Source organism: Neoarius graeffei, chromosome 24, assembly GCF_027579695.1.
Source record: "Neoarius graeffei isolate fNeoGra1 chromosome 24, fNeoGra1.pri, whole genome shotgun sequence".
Classification (NCBI taxonomy): Eukaryota; Metazoa; Chordata; class Actinopteri; order Siluriformes; family Ariidae; genus Neoarius; species Neoarius graeffei.
The window spans coordinates 39103498-39128539 of NC_083592.1; the positions used below are offsets into that span (position 1 = coordinate 39103498).

Sequence of the window (25042 nt, forward strand, 5' to 3'; positions counted from 1 at the left end):
TAACTACGTCATTGCTTGTTTACCACAGTGCATTATGGGCGATACCCGGGGTCAGCCCCGCCGTATTGTTTACTTTCGCCTTTGTTAAACACTGCATTGTTCCGTCTAACCGGTTTGAACCGTGCCTAAAGTGAATTGCTGTGTGCCTTACTGTGTCTCCACAACAAAGAGAACGCCACCTAATTTGAGCTTTTATCTGCTGCTAGTCAAGGAGAAGAGAAGAAAGAAATGGATGAGTTTAATCCGCAACGAAAACCTTCAAACTGAATCGAAATGGACAAGTGTTTGTAGCTTGCATTTCTCTGGTGGGAAAAAGGCGTACTTAAACTGTGACCCGGCAATATTTCTATGGTCTGTGGAATGGCCTTCGGTTATAGAAGATTATAACAATCAACACTGTTCATCATCTGAAACTAGCAACATTCCAAAGCCTGTAAAACAAAGAAGCATTCTTCGGCCTTTGCCTCTCTTCACTTGGCAGCCGAGCGAACCTGTCGGACCGATAAAACTCCCAAACCATGAAGGGTTCTTTTTCGGGTACAGTATGTGTAATGTTCAGTGTACCTCACTAGCAGCATTTATTTGAGAAAATGCATTTATACTGAACATGACATGGCAGATTAGCGGGTTTCCAAAGTTTTGTTTGTTTTGTAATGTTTCCTGGTATCAAGTTTTATTTAACTAATCACTCAGTTATAAATGTTTTGATGCTGTTCATCTGGGCCCAGGATCACAAAGCAATCTTAGACTTAAGTCAACAGTTGATTTTTCATAATAGTTCCTCTTACTGCATCTGTAACTTTTCATTGTGCTGGATCAAGATTAAGTACAAGGCTAAAATTTCATTAGAACAAAGCTTCTTCGAAAATGGTAAGTAATAACTGAAGATTAAAAGAAACAAATTTAAACTTGAGTCTGAGATTGCTTTGGGATCCAATATACAATGGGGCAAAAAAGTATTTAGTCAGCCACCAATTGTGCAAGTTCTCCCACTTAAAAAGATGAGAGAGGCCTGTAATTTTCATCATAGGTACACTTCAACTATGAGAGACAGAATGGGGGGAAAGAATCCAGGAAATCACATTGTAGGATTTTTAATGAATTAATTGATAAATTCCTCGGTAAAATAAGTATTTGGTCACCTACAAACAAGCAAGATTTCTGGCTCTCACAGACCTGTAACAACTTCTTTAAGAGGCTCCTCTGTCCTCCACTCGTTACCTGTATTAATGGCACCTGTTTGAACTCGTTATCAGTATAAAAGACACCTGTCCACAACCTCAGACAGTCACGCTCCAAACTCCACTATGGCCAAGACCAAAGAGCTGTCAAAGGACACCAGAAACAAAATTGTAGACCTGCACCAGGCTGGGAAGACTGAATCTGCAATAGGTAAGCAGCTTGGTGTGAAGAAATCAACTGTGGGAGCCATTATTAGAAAATGGAAGACATACAAGACCACTGATAATCTCCCTCGATCTGGGGCTCCACGCAAGATCTCACCCCGTGGGGTCAAAATGATCACAAGAACGGTGAGCAAAAATCCCAGAACCACATGGGGGGACCTAGTGAATGACCTGCAGAGAGCTGGGACCAAAGTAACAAAGACTACCATCAGTAACACACTACGCCGCCAGGGACTCAAATCCTGCAGTGCCAGACGTGTCCCCCTGCTTAAGCCAGTACATGTCCAGGCCCGTCTGAAGTTTGCTAGAGAGCATTTGGATGATCCAGAAGAGGACTGGGAGAATGTCATATGGTCAGATGAAAGCAAAATAGAACTTTTTGGTAAAAACTCAACTTGTCGTGTTTGGAGGAGAAAGAATGCTGAGTTGCATCCAAAGAACACCATACCTACTGTGAAGCATGGGGGTGGAAACATCATGCTTTGGGGCTGTTTTTCTGCAAAGGGACCAGGACGACTGATCCGTGTAAAGGAAAGAATGAATGGGGCCATGTATCGTGAGATTTTGAGTGAAAACCTCCTTCCATCAGCAAGGGCATTGAAGATGAAACATGGCTGGGTCTTTCAGCATGACAATGATCCCAAACACACCGCCCGGGCAACGAAGGAGTGGCTTCGTAAGAAGCATTTCAAGGTCCTGGAGTGGCCTAGCCAGTCTCCAGATCTCAACCCCATAGAAAATCTTTGGAGGGAGTTGAAAGTCCGTGTTGCCCAGCGACAGCCCCAAAACATCACTGCTCTAGAGGAGATCTGCATGGAGGAATGGGCCAAAATACCAGCAGCAGTGTGTGAAAACCTTGTGAAGACTTACAGAAAACGTTTGACCTCTGTCATTGCCAGCAAAGGATATATAACAAAGTATTGAGATGAATTTTTGTTATTGACCAGATACTCATTTTCCACCATAATTTGCAAATAAATTCTTTAAAAATCAGACAATGTGATTTTCTGGATTTTTTTTTCTCGTTTTGTCTCTCATAGTTGAAGTGTACCTATGATGAAAGTTACAGGCCTCTCTCATCTTTTTAAGTGGGAGAACTTGCACAATTGGTGACTGACTAAATACTTTTTTTGCCCCACTGTACGTCCTCAGAAATAAGACATTGAGATGTGATGTTGTACAGTGTGGTAGATTCGGTCTAGACTCTTACCTTGTCACTAAGCTTGATTTGGATTCCGATTTTCCTTTTGGAAACCCTCGACATGTTCTCCACCTCTTTTAAATCAGCAATTTCATTGTCCTCCACAACAGAGCACAGCAAAATCGCTCCTCTAATGGCCCTTTTCCACTACCCTTTTTCAGCTCGCTTCAGCTCACTTCAGCCCGACACGGCTCGCGTTTCGACTACCAAAGAACAGCACGACTCAGCTCGTTTCAGCCCTGCTTAGCCCCTAAAACTCGCACGGTTTTGGAGTGGGGCTGAAGCGAGCCAAGCCATGCCGAGTGAGGTTGGGGGCGTGAGCAGACACTCCCCTGTGCACTGATTGGTGAGGAGGAGTGTCCTCACATGCCCACACGCCCCGCGAGCGCGCTGGGATCTGTAAACACCGCAAACCCGGAAGGAGAATAATTACGAATTACGAGAATTTCTGAAGCCTTATGCGCCTCGCCTCATCTATACGCTCTTGCCAGTATCTGTCCGCGTTGTCGGTGACAACAAGCCACAGCACCAAGACCAGCAACACTAACGACTCCATGTCCTCCATGTTTATTGTTTACTATTCGGGTCGTGAGACTACCGCTTAAAAGCTCACTGATGTCACTGTTTGCGCTGCTTAACGACGTCACGTGACGTCCACCCACTTTCGCTAACTCCACCCAATGTGTCCACCCACTTCCAGCCAGCACGGTTCAGCGCGGTTGTAGTCGAAATGCAACTCCAACAGCCCCACTCAGCCCGACTCAGCACGGCACGGCTCAGCCCAACTCAGCCGCGTTTGTAGTGGAAAAGCGGCATAACGTCGCTCTCACGTAAAATTAATCTGACATCCGTCATATCGCTCAACTACTGACCCCGGCTATCCCCCACAATGCATTGCGGTAAACAAGTGATGACGTAGTTATGCTTGGAGGCTATTGCCAGAAGAATGTAGTAACCTGAAATGTGTGGAGTTGTGAAAAAACCCGAGACTGGATAACTTTAGCCAAGGTGTAACCTGTCTATTCTTCGTTGGAGAACTGTGGTAGAACTGAAGCAGACTGAGCAGTACTGAAACAGAATTCTTGAACAGAAAATGGCAATCCGTATTTTCTTTAATTAATGTTCATCGAGTTCACAGGGATCTTTATTAAAACTGGCTGTGTGTTCTGTAATTATAGATCAGGCCGTCAGCTCAGTGAGGTGTTTGTACAACTGCCTTCCAGGAAAGAGCTCCCGGAATACTACGAACTGATAAGGAAGCCAGTGGACTTCAAAAAGATCAAGGTAAAAAAAAAAAGTTAAAGCAAGGGTGAAGTCCCTTCCTCGGAGAGGACTTTGTTCTCCTACTGCAATCTTTAGTCATTGTTGTGACATGTTATTTGCAGATAATATCTTGGTAGCATATCCATTACTCAGGACTGATGATAACGGGGGTAAGCAAGCATGTGGAAAAGGGTTTCAATGCACGAAGAGACATTGCATTAATATGATTATATGATGATATCCTGCAGGTTACTGGGTTCATTTCATTTGGAATATAACATTGGCAATGGACCATACAGTGTCCTCTACAATTATTGGCATCGCTTCTAAAGATCAGTTTAAAAAACAAAAAGTCAGAAAAAATCCTTTTGTTGAAGTAGCTTCATCTCACACTGAATAAATGAGAAAAATCCAAGTGCTTTTTTTTTTTTGACATTTTTTATTGTGGTCACAAGATTTCAGACACTTTTCTTACATCGCTTCTTCTTTTTTTACATGAGCTATACATACCAATACAGGAAAAAAGGAAATAAAACTTGTGTATTTTGATGAAGACCTTAAGGGTCGTAATATCAACGACAGTTTTCTGTTATGGCCATGGATTTTATACATTTCAGTATTCTTGTAACAGGAGCAATTTGAACATTAGGGGTTCCACAATTCACAAAAATGAAATTAAACATACAAAATTACACAGTAACAATATTAATCAGTATTATTCATTCATCATTCATTATCTCTAGCCGCTTTATCCTTCTACAGGGTCGCAGGCAAGCTGGAGCCTATCCCAGCTGACTACGGGCGAAAGGCGGGGTACACCCTGGACAAGTCGCCAGGTCATCACAGGGCTGACACATAGACACAGACAACCATTCACACTCACATTCACACCTACGGTCAATTTAGAGTCACCAGTTAACCTAACCTGCATGTCTTTGGACTGTGGGGGAAACCGGAGCACCCGGAGGAAACCCACGCGGACACGGGGAGAACATGCAAACTCAGCACAGAAAGGCCCTCGCCGGCCACGGGGCTCGAACCCGGACGTTCTTGCTGTGAGGCGACAGCGCTAACCACTACACCACCGTGCCGCCCCATTTAGACCATATCCTAAAAAAATTTCTCAATCTGTATTCTGAGAGAGTAGGAGAAAAATCCAAGCTCGAATTGAAATCAATTAAACAAAAACAAATCCCTCATCAAAAAAAAATTATTTTCAATAAAAACACGTGCCACAATTATTCATACCCCTGCATTTTTAATCATTTATACAACCTCCTTTTGCCAGTAAATCAGCACTGAGTCTTCGCCTATAACATTTTATAAGGTTGGAGATACAGAGCAGGGTATCCGAGACCATTCCTCCATACACAATCTCTCCAGATCATCCAGGGTCCGAGGCCCTCTCTTGTGCTCTCTCCTCTTCAGCTCTGCCCACAGGATTTCAATGGGGTTCAGGTCAGGGGACTGACACGGCCATGGCAGAAGCTTGAGTCTATGCTCAGCAAACCATTCTTGTGTTGATTTGGACATATGATTCAGATCATTGTCCCGCTAGAAGATCCAATAACGACCCAGTTTTAGTTTCCTGGCAGAGGAGCAGGTTTTGATTTAAAATGTCCTGGTATTTCATGAAGTCCATGCTGCCATATACCATAAGAAGGTTTCTAGGGCCTTTGTAGGAAAAACAGCCCCCAGACATCTCAGAACCCCCACCATATTTTACAGTTGGGATGGGGTTCTTTTCATATAGATGAAAGTCTTCCGGATTTACCTGGAAATCCGGATATTTGACAAAAATCTTGAAAATCTCCGGTTTTCCGAATGGAGAAATTTATTTTTTGGATTTTTCGCGTTCCTAGATGCGGCGTAATACTTCGCATCGTCCTTGCATGGGCGCAGTCCTTAAACAGCCCAAACATAGTTCAGTGATTTAAAGACAGGTGTTCTTTGTTAACGGCACGCGTGCCGGAGCTCGTTAGGCACACGCGCGCCCTAGGCGCACCTTCAGGTGCACGTGCTAAGGCGCGCAGGACTGACACAGTTCTGCGCAAGTGCAACACAATCGCGCTAGAAAGCCTGTTCAAGCTGCCAGTGTAGCTGCAGTCTTTTTAGTTGTGAATTACAAGTATTTCCTCGTGTTAATAATTCACCATGTCAAAACAAGCAAAACTTTCCTCCTCCTTTCGACGTGAAGAGAAGTCAGCAATTTATTATATATTTTTTCCATCAAAGTTGCATTTTGTGGCTTCGAAGCTAAGTTTTAATGCGCCGTTTCTAGAACACAACATCAAGAAAACGTGGGAGAAACAGCAATAATGGAAGAGCCGGTTTCTCAGCTACCTAAAACTAGCAATGATTATTTTTTGTTACATAATGTACTCAGGCTGCCAGTTAGTGTGTGAACACCCCCCCCCCCCCCCCGAAAAATCCTAGCTGCGCCCCTGATTTTCATGAGAAATTTGGTATTCATTGGTGTGTTTAAATTTACAGACAATACGAACTAATGTAAACAATTGGCTTCAACTCGCATAAATATGAATTGGAAATGTTTAGTTCACTTTAGCTTCTGCAAACGCACAACTCTACTAAAAGATTGATAAACGAGGCTCAATGTCCCCAACATTGAAACCTGAAAGCTTTAGAAACTCTATTAGACTGGTACCAAAATTCAAAAAAGTGCTTATTTAAGGAGTTAAAGGCATTTTTGAGACAAAGTCGGCAAACAGTCTTATTTTGTCAATTTGGGTGTGCCGAATTCAAATCTGCAATATGCCGAGCTCTATCGGACCTCTGTTGACCTCTAGAGGTCATTGAACTTTGGGCCTGTAAACGTCTCAGCTGAACCCAGTTTCTCAGCTTTCTAAGGAATGAAATGTACTAGAATGATTAATGAAGTTAGCAAATGGCCTTGTTTGTTAAATGTTTGGGTGCTGAATTCATTTTTCATTTGTAAAACGACATATGACCTCTGATAACCTCAAGGTCATTAAACTTGGCCTATAGGCCTATGCATTTAACGGCATTTTTAAACTGACTTTACTCCCCCAAAAAGAATATGAACAGACAAAAAACAAATAGAAAGGAACAAATACAACATTAAATGCCAGTCCATGTACATGTGACTTACTTTTCACAATGAGAATGCCTAGGCGATCACCTTACATAACATTGCATTACATTTAGCGGTTATTGTTTATACAAAGCTACTGAAAAAAGGACAGATTCAGCAGCATACAAAATGTGGGGGCATACAGGGTATACAGGTTAATCAGGGTTAGTATATATGAGAGTTTTTTTCTTTGTTGTTTGTTTTTTGTAAAGGCTTTACCCCGTTTAAAACAAAACAACAAAGAAAAAACTCTCATATATACTAACCCTGATTAACCTGTATACCCTGTATGCCCCCACATTTTGTATGCTGCTGAATCTGTCCTTTTTTCAGTAGCTTTGTATAAACAATAACCGCTAAATATAATGCAATGTTATGTAAGGTGATCGCCTAGGCATTCTCATTGTGAAAAGTAAGTCACATGTACATGGACTGGCATTTAATGTTGTATTTGTTCCTTTCTATTTGTTTTTTGTCTGTTCATATTCTTTTTGGGGGAGTAAAGTCAGTTTAAAAATGCCGTTAAATGCATAGGCCTATAGGCCAAGTTTAATGACCTTGAGGTTATCAGAGGTCATATGTCGTTTTACAAATGAAAAATGAATTCAGCACCCAAACATTTAACAAACAAGGCCATTTGCTAACTTCATTAATCATTTTAGTACATTTCATTCCTTAGAAAGCTGAGAAACTGGGTTCAGCTGAGACGTTTACAGGCCCAGAGTTCAATGACCTCTAGAGGTCAAAAGAGGTCAGATAGAGCTCGGCATGTTGCAGATTTGAATTCGGCACACCCAAATTGACAAAATAAGACTGTTTGCTGACTTTGTCTCAAAAATGCCTTTGGGTGTCACAATCCTGGATTTTGGTACCAGTCTATAACAGACCTTTACTTTTTAACAGGACTGTTTTGGGATTTTGCTGAGTTTACCTTCAACTGTCTGATTTTTTTCAAAGTAATGAACTGTGTAGCAGGAAAATCACCGCGTTTTCTAAATGCACTCCTGAAAGTTACTCATTAACTAGGGGAATTAAATTTGATATTTTTGGCATGTTAATCATTAATGTACATGAAAGAAAAAGGCTTAAAAGGTATAACTTGTTTGAGTGAAAATAAGTACTAAAATGCTCTAGAATGCAGGGTTTTGTGTGTTATTAAAATTTTTTCGGGGGACGTTGCCCCCCAATATCTTAGTTTGACTTTCAAAAGTTCAGGATTTTTTTCTTTGCTCCACTTTCATCTCTATTTTCATTACAAAAATGGGATCCTTCTTTTTACGCCAAACCCACCTTGAGTGTTTATTGCCAAAAAGCTCCATTTTTGTTTCATCAGACTGTAGAACATGGTTCTAGTTAAAGTTGTAGCATTTCACAATCTCCAGGTACTTATGTTTGTGGTTAACTGACAGAAAAGGCTTTTTTTTCTTATTCTTGTTCTTCTGGCATACCTTCCAAATAATCTGTTGGCATGAAGGTGGCATCTGATGGTGGTTTTGGAAACTTGGAAATTGTACTTTTTTTCAAACGGTGATCCTTGAGGATTGATTTTTTTTTTTTTTTGCCTCTCTTACCGTTCTCTTCACCTCTTCACTGTACATGGGGGTAAAAATAAACTTGTGTCCTCTTCCATGCAAGTTAGTAACCGTTCCAGTCGGTGTCCACTTTTTTATTGTTGCTCTAACAGTAGAAATGGACATTTTCAAGCGAGTAGCTATTTTGTTGATAACCATTCCCTGACTTATGAAGGTCAGCACGCATCTCCTTCATTTGGTTCGTGTGTTCTCTTATCTTTCCCATGTTGATGGATGACGAAAGAAATTTGACATCAGAAGAAGTCCGACCTTAAGTTACTCTACTAATAAGTTAGAGTGGAGCGAACATGAAAGCCTTTCAGTGTGATGAGGAACTTAATTGTGGATGAAATGATGAGCTTGAATAGATCAAGTGCTAGTGTTTTGGGCTGACTCAGCCATGAGTTGAGTCATTTTTCATCTCTAGTATGAATGTGTGATTTAATAATACATGAAGGAGTCACGACAGAAGACGACGTGGATGCTTAAGGGAATTTGGCCACGTCATATTTGTTCCCTAGTTAATCAGCAAGTCATGGATTACAGCTTGAAAGTTCCTACACACTCCAGTCAACTCAAAAATGTGCAATTTAAATGGGAAACATGCTTCAGTTACATTGTGTTCACGATCAGTTCGACGGGTGCCAGTAATTGTAGCATGTGTTTTTGTTGAAAATAATTATTCCTTGATGAGGGATTTTTCTCTGAATAAATGTATTTCAGTTAAAGGTTGGATTTTTCTCATTTTTTCAGTCTGAGATAAAGTGATGTCACCAAAAAGTGGCGTTTTTCTAACCCTGATCTTTACAAGGGGTGCCAATAATCATGGAGCGCACTGTATTGTTCCTGGTGCTGTAATTTCCACTTCTAATAGATGGTTTAAGAAATGTTGTGCATGTTTGTAGGAAAGAGTGCGCAACCATAAGTACAGGAGCTTGGGCGATTTGGAAAAAGACGTCATGCTTCTCTGTCACAATGCTCAAACCTACAACCTAGAAGGCTCTCAGGTGAGTGATTGAAAGCACGTCATCTAGTTCATCCTCCAGTTCAGACCAAAAGCGCAGTTGGACTTGGGTCTTTAAATACTGGCTATATGAGAGTTGAGACTAACTTTCCACAGAATGTTCTTTTGCAGTGTCCCAGAGTTTTGCCAGGAAGTGCAGGGTTATGGGCCAAAATCCTCTACTCTGTAATTGATTCCATCATTTTATCTGCTTGAAAATGCTCACATCTGTAAAGAGAATTTGCACTTCAACACTCTCCTTCCCTCACATTCTCACAGAACCATGAATTTTTAGCATTCTGTGCCTCCACGAAACAGGATATGCAGCTTTATTTCGGACACATTACACTTCTTATACACTACACACTAACACTTTGTTAATCTCATCTCATCTCATTATCTGTAGCCGCTTTATCCTTCTACACGGTCGCAGGCAAGCTGGAGCCTATCCCAGCTGACTACGGGCGAAAGGCGGGGTACACCCTGGACAAGTCGCCAGGTCATCACAGGGCTGACACATAGACACAGACAACCATTCACACTCACATTCACACCTACGGTCAATTTAGAGTCACCAGTTAACCTAACCTGCATGTCTTTGGACTGTGGGGGAAACCGGAGCACCCGGAGGAAACCCACGCGGACACGGGGAGAACATGCAAACTCCGCACAGAAAGGCCCTCGCCGGCCCCGGGGCTCGAACCCGGACCTTCTTGCTGTGAGGCGACAGCGCTAACCACTACACCACCGTGCCGCCCACGTGTCTTCAACATATTATTAAAATTGTCCAAAGTTCTACAGTTACGAATGCTACTTGATAAGGAGTTCTATAGTTTTGGGGCGGCAGCACAAAAAGCCCTGTCCCCCCAAAAAAAGTAAGTCCTCTTTATTCGCTCTCTTGGCAACTCAAGGAGAAGTCCATTATTTGATCTCAAAGACTAGGGCGATGTACTCTTAATGATAATTAAGTCATTAATATATTCTAGGGGCGGCACGGTGGTGTAGTGGTTAGCGCTGTCGCCTCACAGCAAGAAGGTCCGGGTTCGAGCCCCGTGGCCGGCAAGGGCTTTTCTGTGCGAAGTTTGCATGTTCTCCCCGTGTCCGCGTGGGTTTCCTCCGGGTGCTCCGGTTTCCCCCACAGTCCAAAGACATGCAGGTTAGGTTAACTGGTGACTCTAAATTGAGCGTAGGTGTGAATGTGAGTGTGAATGGTTGTCTGTGTCTATGTGTCAGCCCTGTGATGACCTGGCGACTTGTCCAGGGTGTACCCCGCCTTTCGCCCGTAGTCAGCTGGGATAGGCTCCAGCTTGCCTGCGACCCTGTAGAACAGGATAAAGCGGCTAGAGATAATGAGATGAGATATATTCTAGCACTAGCCCATGAATAGCCTTAAATATAATTACTAGTATCTTAAATTTCATTCAAAATTGCACTGGTAGCCTGTGAAGCTTGAAAAGCACAGGCGATATATGATCAGAACGGGACATACTGCAAATAAGGCGCGCAGCTGTGTTTGCGGCAACCATATAATAAATTATTGCCAATTGGATGTTGATTTGCCTTGTTAGTTAGCTAGCTAGCTAGCTCCTCAAAAGCCGTGGGATGGGCAAAGGGCCACAAGTTCTCTCCATCTTTCTTTATCACCTGCAAGAGACTCTGTTGAACTCCATTGACTGTTACGTCTGTTGAGATCTTGCTTACTGTAAATGTGGCTCTTTTTTAGACGTCCTCTCAGGCGTTTTCCATCTCTTGAAGTCCAGACGAGTGCAGTTTGCAATGGTCTGCTGTCTGGAAGTCTTAAAACATGGCCAGCAAAGCGTAGTCTCCATTCTGTACCAATGTCATACAAGTCCCTTGTGTTTGCATGCTTATGTGGGCTGTCCAGTGTTTATACGTAGAATTTTTCAAAGGCATCTTCTATGAAACACATTTAACTTCTGAACCATTTTCGCTGCCGTTTTCTAAGTTTCACCAGCATAGATTGCTGTAGGTATGACTATTGCAAGATACAGTCTAACTTTGGTAGAGATACCAAATGATTTGGATGACCACTGATTGTAGTCAGCTAAAAGCCGTGGTTGCTTTACCCAGTCGGCGCTTTAGGTCTGTCTCTTTTGAAAAGTTACTCCCTAGACGTATGAGCTGGTGTTCCAGCTATTAATATAGGCGTGTCTTCATTTCTACTGATCTTCTGGACTTTTGTTTTATCTACATGGATGCGAAGACCAACCTTCTCTGCATTTTCCTTTAGGCTATTCGTCATTATCTGTAGCTCTCGACACTGTTCGGCTGAGAGAGTGGTGATGTCTGCAAAATCCAAATCCGTCAAGCGCCCATTGTTCCATTCTATACCACCCCTTTGGTTGTCAGTAGCCCTCTTCAATATAAAGTCAACTATCAAGAGGAATAGGAAGGGAGGAACCATACACCCTTGATGCACCCCTGACACTATTTTAAAAAAAAAATCCATTGTGCCAGAGGAAGTTTTAAAACAACAACTGGTATTTCGATACAGCACTTTAAAGATGTCAATATAGTGTTGCGGAATAAGATACGAAGGATGTTCAGTGGTGAAGGACTGTGGACACTGTCAGTTGCTGATTTGCCTTGTACTGTAAATTAATTTCATACACAACCTAATTTTCCACTCAAACCTTTATTTTGGAGACAAAAAAAAAAACAGTAATCAAACTTTTGTCTAGGTATGAATGGCTTTTTCAAATTATGCCCACCTTTTCCATTATTAATGAACTATTGATTTTGTTTGATGCTGCTATCTTTAAGATCTTTGAGGACTCCATCGTGTTGCAGTCAGTGTTCAGGAGCGCCAGGCAGAAGATTGCCAAAGAAGAGAGTGAGGACGACAGCAATGATGATGAGGAGGAGGATGAGTCAGAGGCTGAGTGTAAGAAATGTATATCTTCAATAATCACATAAGTAAAGAATTATGGACACCATGAATAACTGAACCTGTTTAAATGGTGTTTTGCAATACACTGATTTTAAAATAAGGATCTCAAAATATAGGGAATTTACTGAAACAGAGCATTGAGTAATTTTGTATAGATATTTCATATGGTTGAGTCAGCCCAAAACACTAGCACTTGATTCATTCCAGCTCATCATTTCATGCACAGTTAAGTTCCTCATCAAACTGAAAGGTTTTCGTGTTAGTGCCACTCTAACTTATTACAGGGATGCAAACAGCGCGCCTTTTGGCGGATGGCACCTTTTTCACGGCTGAATTGCGCAGATCCGATTTTTTTTGGGGGGGGTTGGAGTGTCTGATTATAATTTCAAAGTAAATTCTGTATTAAAATGACTAAATAAGCAAATCCGTTACAGTCCATGAAACAGGAAGTATAAGGATGAGGAAAAAACAGTTTAAATCGGGAAGCTGCGCACATTTGCGCAGTCCTGCCACTCAGGCTGCACAAATGTGCGCAGCTTCCCGATTTAAACTGTTTTTTCCTCATCCTTGTACTTCCTGTTTCATGGACTGTAACGGATTTGCTTATTTAGTCATTTTAATACAGAATTTACTTTGAAATTATAATCAGACACTCCAACGCCCCCCCCCCCCCCCCCCCCCCCCCCCCCAAAAAAAAAAATTCGGATCTGCGCAATTCAGCCGTGAAAAAGGTGCCATCCGCCAAAAGGCGCGCTGTTTGCATCCCTGTTATTAGTAGAGTAACTTAGCGTCTGACTTCTAATGTCTTTCTCAAACATTAATTTACTTGCTCCGTTTATGCAGTTATTGCCCACTGTAAACATAAGGGCAGTGTGGCATTAGGAGCTCAAGAAAACTAGTGGTGCAATTTTAAACAAGTTTGTAAATAATGTTTTCTTTAATTACGCAACATGGTTCCCCACCCCAGCGAAGTCAGTGAAAGTGAAGATCAGGCTGAACAAGCGGGAGGAACGCGGCCAAGAAAGGGGCAAGAAGCGGCCGAGTCGGGTCAAAGCCAAGCCTGTGGTCAGTGATGATGACAGTGATGAAGAGCAGGAGGAGAATGTAGGTTCACCTCGAATCAGCTTCTCCCATTAAAAACAATACATTCTAATATATCATTCTTCCTATTTAAATATAACCCCAATTCCAAAAAAGTTGGGACAAAGTACAAATTGTAAATAAAAACGGAATGCAATGATGTGGAAGTTTCAAAATTCCATATTTTATTCAGAATAGAACATAGATGACATATCAAATGTTTAAACTGAGAAAATGTATCATTTAAAGAGAAAAATTAGGTGATTTTAAATTTCATGACAACAACACATCTCAAAAAAGTTGGGACAAGGCCATGTTTACCACTGTGAGACATCCCCTTTTCTCTTTACAACAGTCTGTAAACGTCTGGGGACTGAGGAGACAAGTTGCTCAAGTTTAGGGATAGGAATGTTAACCCATTCTTGTCTAATGTAGGATTCTAGTTGCTCAACTGTCTTAGGTCTTTTTTGTCGTATCTTCCGTTTTATGATGCGCCAAATGTTTTCTATGGGTGAAAGATCTGGACTGCAGGCTGGCCAGTTCAGTACCCGGACCCTTCTTCTACGCAGCCATGATGCTGTAATTGATGCAGTATGTGGTTTGGCATTGTCATGTTGGAAAATGCAAGGTCTTCCCTGAAAGAGACGTCGTCTGGATGGGAGCATATGTTGCTCTAGAACCTGGATATACCTTTCAGCATTGATGGTGTCTTTCCAGATGTGTAAGCTGCCCATGCCACACGCACTAATGCAACCCCATACCATCAGAGATGCAGGCTTCTGAACTGAGCGCTGATAACAACTTGGGTCGTCCTTCTCCTCTTTAGTCCGAATGACACGGCGTCCCTGATTTCCATAAAGAACTTCAAATTTTGATTCGTCTGACCACGGAACAGTTTTCCACTTTGCCACAGTCCATTCTAAATGAGCCTTGGCCCAGAGAAGACGTCTGCGCTTCTGGATCATGTTTAGATACGGCTTCTTCTTTGAACTGTAGAGTTTTAGCTGGCAACGGCGGATGGCACGGTGAATTGTGTTCACAGATGATGTTCTCTGGAAATATTCCTGAGCCCATTTTGTGATTTCCAATACAGAAGCATGCCTGTATGTGATGCAGTGCCGTCTAAGGGCCTGAAGATCACAGGCACCCCGTATGGTTTTCCGGCCTTGATCCTTACCCACAGAGATTCTTCCAGATTCTCTGAATCTTTTAATGATATTATGCACTGTAGATGATGATATGTTCAAACTCTTTGCAATTTTACACTGTCGAACTCCTTTCTGATATTGCTCCACTATTTGTCGGCGCAGAATTAGGGGGATTGGTGATCCTCTTCCCATCTTTACTTCTGAGAGCCGCTGCCACTCCAAGATGCTCTTTTTATACCCAGTCATGTTAATGACCTATTGCCAATTGACCTAATGAGTTGCAATTAGGTCCTCCAGCTGTTCCTTTTTTGTACCTTTAACTTTTCCAGCCTCTTATTGCCCCTGTCCCAACTTTGTTGAGATGTGTTGCTGTCATGAAATTTCAAATGAGCCAATATTTGGCATGACATTTCAAAATGTCTCACTTTCGACATTTTGATATGTTGTCTATGTTCTATTGTGAATACAATATCAGTTTTTGAGATTTGTAAATTATTGCATTCCGTTTTTGTTTACAATTTGTACTTTGTCCCAACTCTTTTGAAATCGGGGTTGTAATACTGGCTAGTGTTGAGTGGTATATCAGATATATTCCATTCAACTATCATGATATTGAACGAGTCGAAGACAAGTTTAATATCATGCTAGCTGAATGGAATATATCTGATATACCACAAAAAAGTCAGCTATTATTATTATTATTATTATTATTATTATTATTATTATTATTATACTACATTCCTTTCGGGTGTTCAATGCGTCTTTCTCTTTCCCGGTGAACAAAGAAATGCTTCTGCGCATGCAGAGCAGAAAACCTCTTCGTTGAATATTCGCGTCAGCTCCGACGTGTGACGTCATATTGTCTTGACAACCGTGCAATATTCAACACTCATTCTCCATTGGGTAGAGTGACGTAATACACGTAGGATAAGCGATATGCTAACAATATTGCATGCTGTCAAACCAAATGAATGAAACCTGCTAGAAGGGAATAGAACACATGTTTTTATTCCATTGAAAAAGTGTCCTGTATGGGTAATAATTCATCATATTAAGTCTTTTTACTTTGTTGCATTGTATTGCAATTGACAGCACAGGGGAAAAAAATTCTTATTCAGTCTGTCTTTTCTACCCCTGTTTTTTTTTTTTTTTTTTTTTTGGCCTTTCAGGCCAGTACTTGTGTTTAGGTGTTATTTAAAAACCCTGTCTCGGATGCTTAGCATCTGCCAACCTAGGAGGCATGAAATGCACACAGGTAATTTGTATAATTGGAGTGGCACATCCATAAAAGCACCTTAAGCAGATGTGTAACCAAACTCTGAATACATACAACTTTCCCAGTGTAAATATTGATGTACTTTGTGGATGTGATTCTCTGAATCTGAGCGTAAATGTTATAGAAGGGGACATAAATCTTGTATTTTTGCCTAAATATGACAGATAAGATTTGATTCAGTTACACAGGTGGTTCTAGATTGGATCGCCCATCAGGTGACTATTACTGTGCATGTCACTCCTCACTGCCTCCAGACATGTCATGTCCCTGGAGTTCCAGTAATAACTGGGGAAAAAAACATTGTGCAGCTAGCCTTTTTCCTCCTTCTCACTCTGACTATGACTAGCTCATAAGCTGTGAGCTATCTTTCAAAACAAACCAAAAAAAATCCATCCATCCATCTAATTATCACTACTGCTTATCCAATAAGCAGTTGCAGGGGAAGCTGGTAAAGAGTGAGGCAAGAGTCACCATGGAACATGATGTTTGTGGATGATATTGTGATATGTGGTGAAAGTAGAAAGGAGGTTGAGTTGGGTTTGGAAAGTTGGAGGTACTGTATGCATTGGAATGAAGGTGAGCAGTAGCGAAACAGAATACATGTGCATCAATGAGAATGGGAGCGAGAGTGTAGTGAAGATGCAAGGAGCAGACGTAAAGAAAGTTGGTGAATTCAAGTACCTGGGGTCAACTGTGCAGGAAAATGGGGGCTGCGATAGTGAGGTGAGAAAGAGAGTGCAGGCAGGGTGGAGCAGTTGGAGAAGGATTTCGGGAGTCATTTGTGATCGGAAAGTCCCAGCAAAAGTGAAAGGTCAGATGTATAAGACAGTAGTGAGACCAGCTGTGATGTCTGGATTGGAGACCGTACCCTTAACGAAGAGACAGGAGGCAAAGTTGGAGGTGGCGGAGTTGAGGATGTTAAGGTTTGCGATGGGAGGTTGGACAGGATAAGGAACGAGCACATCAGAGGGACAGCACATGTGGAGAGCTTGGGAATTAAGCTACTGTAAGAGAGATGAGACTGAGATGGTACGGGCACATCCTGAGAAGAGATGCAGAGCATGTTGGAAGGAGAACGTTGAGGATGGAGCTGCCAGGCAAACGAAAGCAAGGAAGGCCAAAGAGGAGATACATGGATGTGGTGAGGGAGGATATGAAAGTGGCAGGTGTGGTAGAGAAGGATGCGGAAGACAGGGAGCAATGGAGACTAAAGATCTGCTGTGGTGACCGGAGTAGCCAAAAGAAGAAAAAAGAAGTAGTTGTTGCGAGGGAAGCTGGAGCCAATCCCATCTGATTTCGGGCAAGATTGCTAATCTGTCACAGAGACAACCAACCATTCACACTCTTATCCACACCTAATGAGCAATTTAAAGTAGCCAGTTAATCTAATCCACATGAAAGCCTTCTAAAAAGGGTTATCAACTCCATGTTTAAAATAGCCTATGGGGCGTCGTGGCTCAGGTGGATAAGGCGCCATACCATAAATCCGATTCCAACCCGAGGTCATTTCCCGATCCCTCCCCGTCTCTCTCTCCCGCTCATTTTCTGTCTCTATACTGTCCTATCCAATAAAGGTGAAAAAGCCCAAAAAAAAAAATATATATAATATATATGAGTGATTCCACGCTTATGGGTACTGAAATGGGGACATGAACTTATTCACCTAAAACCATTTCTTTTTTTACCATCAGGTCACAAAACATGTAATCTTTAATGAATGATATGTTAAAAGATAACTTTAATTTTCTGAGATGTAATAAAAACATATTTATATGCCAAAGTCAAGCCCATGAGTTCCAAAATGATGTCTGTTACATTACTTCTGTTACGATTGTCCATCTCGCGTCTGTTACAAATTAATTACAATCTAGCTCTATACCATGTTAATCTTATTGAAAGAATGTGTACGTTTATTCTACTACACATGTTTATTAATTATATTTGCTAAAACATCACCTTCCTATGTTTCAAAAAGTAATTCTACATTGTTAAAATTGAGAATATATATGTCCACAACACTTCTGTTACGTTCTGACTTTGGCATATAAATATGTTTTTATTACATCTCAGAAAATTAAAGTTATCTTTTAACATATCATTCATTAAAGATTACATGTTTTGTGACCTGATGGTAAAAAAAAGAAATGGTTTTAGGTGAATTTTTAAAAATAAGTTCATGTCCCCATTTCAGTACCCATAAGCGTGGAATCACTCATATAGCCTATGGTTTCGAAATAAGCGGTTCAACAAACACATCTGAGTCAGACGGTCAGGTGTCCACTTACATGTCAATGACTCGTATTAACAGGTTAATTAGCCAGTTATTGATAAGGATCAATTTTTATTTATTTGTTCAGCCTCCATGTCCCTTGTCTCTTGCCTGTGGCTTATAGCACCATATGCTCCTTTCTCACACTTAAGACAGTGTGTTAATATTTAGTGTAGCACTGTGCCCATATGCTTCGTCTGATTCTCCCACACGCGTGTGACATGAAAAAAGCGACATGTGAAAGTCTCTTGAGACTAGCTCTCAGTTCTGAGTTGAGGATTGCAGGCAATCAGACTCTTGTCTGGTCTTTTTTTTTTTTTCTTTTTTTTGGTGCCATCTCACTTATTCCAGCATTGGTGTTTTTCACAGGAGCAGTCTGAGGGCAGCCGCACCGAAGATGAATAACCGATTGACCCGTGTTTGTCTTTTTATCAATTTTTCTTCTTTTTTTTTGGGGGGGGGGGGGGGCTTTTTGCCAGCATATCTACACTTTCTACCCTGCAAAGTCACTGAAGACAATACAACACTTATTTCTGGCTTGCTTTCAGATCATGTGACAAATGCAGTGTTTTTTCAATGTTTGTCCTGTTTTTTTTTTTTTCATTTGTTTTTTCGGTCTGTCGTGTGGCTTCACGACACATACTGTACTGATGAAACTGAGTCTATACCCTTGTATGTGTTTTACCAATCTATAAATGTTTTCTATATTTACTCGCACAGAAAAAAAACACGTTTTACAGAAATCTCTGCTTTGATCGCGTCAAGAAGAATAGCAGTGCTCCTGCTCATGATTCACATATCTACGAATTTTATCTGAACATTTTTATCTAGTAAAAGACACATTTCGGATAGAATTTCATATACTCTCACGTTGTCCCCATCGGAGCTCATGCCCTTAAAATGAATAAACTCCATATAATGTAGAGACTTTGAGTCGCACTTTGTGCAGAGATGTTTATAAATGGATAATCATTAGACTTTGATTTGGTCCACTGATAAACCTGATGCAGTTTTAGTGGATGGAGACATCGAGCAAGATTCACTTGTGTATCGATTCACTTACAGATGACACTTCACTCTTGCTTCTGATCATCTCGCCTTTAATATCAACCCTCACAGGTCTGGGTATTTTTGTATTTATCTTTTTTCAAAGATTTGACTTTTTGTTAAAATTCTGGACATTTAAAAAAAAAAAAAAAGTATTAAAAAAACTTGATACTGAAGTGTTAAAAATATTTTGTCTCATTAATGAGCTTACATTTATCAGTATTAGTGTCTGCTTTCTCTCTCCTGATGTTTGTCCTCTTGTTCCAGCTGAACTTTTTTCAGATATCTCCTGTTCTATATTTTTGCTTTATGCATGTCACCTTTTCTGAAGTGTCATAATCATTGCTTTCTTTGCACAATGTCTTTGAGGTTGTATCTCATAGCCCAAAGCAAATAAATGTCACCGATTTGAAAGGCTCTTCTCAAGTTCTTCAGTTATTAAAATATATTGAATTGCTAAGAAGCTGATGAGAGAAAAAAAAACAAGACTGAACAGAATATATGATGACACATGATGAATGGCAGACTGTGAATATGTTCCTAAGAATGTTTAAATCTGAAGATTACAGATGTGGCTTTGTGTGCCATGATATCGTCTTTGTACACGTTACACTGCAAAAAAATTAGGCCAAAAAAAAAAAGTGTGTTTCCGGTAACATGAAATACTAAAATAAGGTCGGTAGGTAGGAAAAAGGTTTTTTTTTTTTTTTTTTTTTTTCTTAATTTTTTTTTATTTTGTTCGAAAAAATTAACACAAGTAAACATCTTACAAAATAGTATTTTGGCACAGAATCCTTTATACCACACATCCTAATAAAATAAAAGTGTTTTAAATCTTTAAACGAATTAAAAAAAAATATCGCAAGAGTTCGAGTTATGATCTACGGAAGCGTATTGCTGCCACACTCAAAAAAAATTGGCTTCGAATCAAGTAATTACATGAAAAGATATTGTTAACAAAGTTATCACTTTTTTACAATATATTTATCATGTAATAACATATCACGTAATTTCATGATACGAAATTATCGCGTTATTTCATGATATTTTCATGTAATAACATGAAAACACCTTATCAAGAAATAACGTGAAAATAACGTCCTAGGCTACTTCCATTAAAAGCAGACGGCCTAGCCTAGCCTACTGTCGAACCTGGGTCGAGCAAAAACACCGAGCAAAAACATGGCTGAATCCTGAATGACTCCTATTTGTATAAATGGGGAACTACATAGGCGGCAAAATGTAGTATTTTTCCCTGCCATGGAAGTGCACTTGTATACTGAAGAGGAAGCAATTTGCATTACAGCCTTGAATGAGGATTCAAAATGGCGGCTCGGCTCAGTTTTCCCTTCCTCCTTCAGTATACAAGTGCGCTTCCATGTTTATGCAGGAGGGCTGATAGAAGTGGCGAAACATTATTTTACTTTTTATCGTTTCTTTCACAACTTGAATGCGTTGAAACAAAAAATTATGACAAACTAACGCCGCTTACACTAAAATATCGAAGGAAATTTGTAATAACTTTACGGTCGGCAATTTCGCCGCCAAAATTCTCGGTCGGTCGGGTTACCGGAAACACACTATTTTTTTTTATTTGGCCTTAGACTTTACCAAGTGAAGATGCACTATATGTGTCACCGTTTTCGCTGGCTGATCCAGGAACTATCAATGAATAACCACCTCAAGAGCGCTCCTACAGAATATTATGTCAGAATATTGGTCGGCAATACTCTGTTTCTCACATGGGACCAACTTTAACCTGTACAAAATGTTACTAGGCTAGAACTGTTGTTGATACAAGATAGTCAGTCATAAAATGTACTTTTATTCTTTCTAACCTCTGAACATGCAGTGTTGAAAACACGGAGACCAGGACTCCGAATCAGTCAGTACATGTACAATGAATGGATGCTGTCGAGTGTTGATTCATTTCCGGTTCTGGACATGGTAGTCACTTTCAAATGAGTCCCTGTCTGAAGTCCTCTAGAACCAGCCTCAGTCCAACACAGTCGTGGATGATGTTAAAGTGTAATGTATCCCGTAGGGGCGCAATTGAGGTGATTCTTCATTGATAAGTTACTGGATCAGCCAGCGAAAACAGTCCAAAATATTGCGTGCTTTTAAACACCATATCTACACATTCTGTAAACAGAGCATCTGGTACAAGAATCCCGTGGCGTGACGCATATGATCAAACGCTTGTGAATACCTTACCCTCAACACCCCTATGTAGTTCTTCCCCAAACTCTTACCACAAAGTTGGAAGTACACAATTGTATAGGATGTATCTGTATACCAAGGCATTCAAATTTCCCTTAAATGCAACTAAGTGGCCCAAACCTGTTCCAGTTCCTGTTCGAGCTCCATGAAGACATGTTTTACCCAGTTTGGAGTGGAAGAACCTAAGTGTCCTGCACAGAGCCCTGACCTCAACCCTACTGAACATCTTTGGAATGTATTCGAATGCAAACTTCACACCAGGCCTCCTCACGCAACATCAGTGCCTGACCTCGCTAATGCTGAATGAGCACAAATCCCCACAGTCACGCTCCAGAATCTCACGGAAAGCCTTCCCAGAAAAGTGAAGGTTATTATTATAACAGTAAAACGCAGAGACTGCGTCTGGAATGAGATGAAGCTGTCCACAATCATTTGGCCGTATAGTGTATCTTGAATAAAGGTATGTAATATTTGTCATTATGAGATTATTATTATTATTATTATTATAAGACAAATATGAATAGTTATAGAGATATTTACTAAATCCCAACTTAAAATGGGCTGATTGGAGTGGCAGATAATTTTTGCTTTTTTTAAATAAATGCTTCGAATCAGTAAAATGATCTGCCAGTAGAATAAAACAATTTCAGGCATAAAATTAGTAAATCAAAATGTCCAGAAATGGCCTTAATACGCTTGCATTGTTTCAAACAAAAACCCTAATTATATTGAAATTCTAATAAAGGGAAATATTAGTTGAGTTCATTTGCCTGAATTGAAGATATTTGTACTTGCTAAGATAACCAAGATATTTCACAGTGTACAGTATGTATATGTTACAGGTCAGAATTGTAGGTCGGGGGAATTTTTCAACCGAGGTTAGAATTTTTAACCCGGTTCATAATTTGCTACTTGTATTAGGGAGACTTACTATATCTAGGGTCAGGATTTGGAAAGACTTTTAATATTTTAAACTACTTGGTAATGTAATAAGACTGGACTTGTTTAATAAATTCAAAATACATATCCTTCATTCGCAGTCTTCGCTGGTCTTGTGGTTAAGGTGTTAGGTTAAAAATCAGAAGGTTTTGAGTTTGAATCCTAGTTAAATATGAAAAAAGCTATTTACAAAATGGTAATTGGGTAGACAGACAAAAGGAAATAATAGGAAGGTGCAGAAAGAGAGGATGTGGATGGACAATAACTCTTAAGAAGCTTAGATAATCCAAAATTTTACCTACGTTGGAAATTATGAACTAGATTTAAAAAAATTCACCCAGGTCAAAAAAAAAAAAATCACCGAGGTTGAAATATTTTAACCTGTAACATATATGCATACACAAAGAAGAGGAACCATGGCCTAATGGCTAGAGAAGCTGTTTTGGGACCAAGAGGTCACTGGTTTGATTCTCTGGCCCAGCAGGAACAGAAGTGCCCTTGAGCAAATAAATGCCACCAATTTTAAAGGCTTTTGTCTAGTTCTTCAATAGGGTGCATCAGTTGCCCTCTAAAAATGAAAAGTTCCTCCGATCATGATGCATTTTTGTTTTTATGTTCCTTTTGGTAAGAAAACACACTGGATGAAATATTTTGACAAAATTCAAAAGTTTAATGGTGGCACCAGGAGCTCAAAGTTATGGAAAAAGCTGCTATTTTATGACTTTTATGACAAAATTTCGATCACTTTTCATGAAACATTATGGCACCTTATAGAGTATACCAAACATCTTCGATACACATTTTTAGTACATATTCTAAATATATTATCAAGCACAGTTTGAGTTTTAGCTGTTCATTGAATCATTGTTCAACTACTTTTAAACAATACAAATGTATTATGAATCACATTAATGCTTCTCAATCCCTTGCAAAGGTTCTTAACATGATCTCTGGGTCACAAGAAATCAATAAATGGAGTCCAACATTGTGATTCAAACCTTACGCGAAAACATAAAATAAGCGTTTTTTGGCAAAAAATGAACCTCATGGTGCCACCATTAGACTTTTGAATATGGTCAAAACATTTTACAGGATGTCTTTATTGGTGAAAAGGAACACCCGAACAAAAATGCATCAGATTTTATGAAAGTGAGGGCAACTGATGCACCCTATTCTTCAATCATTAAAATATGTTGAATTGCTAAGAAGCTAACTAGAAAAAAAAAAAACTGACAACTGACTGAACAGAATATATGATGAATGGCAGATTGTGAATATCCTAACAATGTTTAAATTTGAAGATTACAGGATGTGGCTTTGTATACCATGATACCTTCTTTGTACACATTACACTGCAAAACTTGGATCTTACCAAATGATGATACACTATATGGTCAAACGTTTGTGAACACCTTACCCTCAACACCCAAATGTAGTCCTTCTCCAAACTGCTACCATAAATTTGCTCCCCAGGCTGCTCTGGGTATGTTGTACATCGCTCTGGATAAGAGCGTCTGCTCAATGCCATTAATGTAATGTAAAGAATAAAACGGGGTGTGCTGTTTTAGAGAATTAATCAATGTCGGGGTGGTGTGATGCAGCCAGAAGCAAAGTGAAGTTACCAATCAAAGTGGTATTTTTCTTATTTCATTTTTGTTCAGCAATTTGCCAATGATGACAATTTTCAATTAGATAATGAATTCATGCATTTTTGCAATTAATAGTTACTTTTAATGTTGTGGAAAGTCTGTAAAATGAGTTTGTTCCTGTTATCACATGTTGTAAGAGCTATAAACAGTTGTTTCCTAACTAGCCTTTTTTAAAAAATCTCTCTTGAAGTTAATGAAACTAAAAACTCAACCTCTTATGTAACCAACAAGCCAGAAAGTCCAAACCCCTCCACCCTGAAGACTCTTCAGTGGCAGAAAAGTATTACAAAGTATTGACGCTGATAATGCCTTCTAAATGTGTTGAATAAAACTCTCCGTGCAGAAAGTCATCATATCAACAAGTATACATTATTCTTTTCTTTGTTAAATAACTGGTTTGTTTTTTTTTTTAAATCCGTGTATTATTAGTCTTTAATTATATAGAGTGATTATATGAATGCCATACAAGTTCCTGTGAGTAAGTTGGTACTATATGTAGCAACAATAAACCTGTGGTATAATGGGCTTCTGATTACTTCAAACATTTTTAATTGATTATCATAATTTCCAACAAGGGGCGGCACGGTGGTGTAGTGGTTAGCGCTGTTGCCTCACAGCAAGAGAGTCCAGGTTCGAGCCCCGTGGCCGGCGAGGGGTTTTGTGCGGAGTTTGCATGTTCTCCCCGTGTCCGCGTGGGTTTCCTCCGGGTGCTCCGGTTTCCCCCACAGTCCAAAGACATGCAGGTTAGGTTAACTGGTGACTCTAAATTGACCGTAGGTGTGAATGTGAGTGTGAATGGTTGTCTGTGTCTATGCGTCAGCCCTGTGATGACCTGGCGACTTGTCCAGGGTGTACCCCGCCTTTCGCCCGTAGTCAGCTGGGATAGGCTCCAGCTTGCCTGCGACCCTGTAGAACAGGATAAAGCGGCTAGAGATAATGAGATGAGA

At 40.3% G+C, this 25042-nt stretch overlaps 1 protein-coding gene across 2 annotated transcripts in view; it reads left to right on the plus strand.

The window, feature by feature from the left end:
* smarca2 (SWI/SNF related, matrix associated, actin dependent regulator of chromatin, subfamily a, member 2) overlaps positions 1 to 19701 on the plus strand; it is a 147217-nt gene extending 127516 nt beyond the window's left edge. The window contains exons 30-34 of one of the 2 annotated variants that reach the window (XM_060907217.1): positions 3786 to 3891; positions 9459 to 9560; positions 12341 to 12461; positions 13435 to 13571; positions 18610 to 19701. In XM_060907217.1, the coding sequence (XP_060763200.1) occupies positions 3786 to 3891; positions 9459 to 9560; positions 12341 to 12461; positions 13435 to 13571; positions 18610 to 18645 (502 nt within the window). In that variant the 3' untranslated portion in view covers positions 18646 to 19701. The remainder of the gene's footprint in view (positions 1 to 3785; positions 3892 to 9458; positions 9561 to 12340; positions 12462 to 13434; positions 13572 to 18609) is intronic. The other variant, XM_060907218.1, reaches the window with a different exon arrangement.
* Positions 19702 to 25042: the final 5341 nt, after the last annotated feature.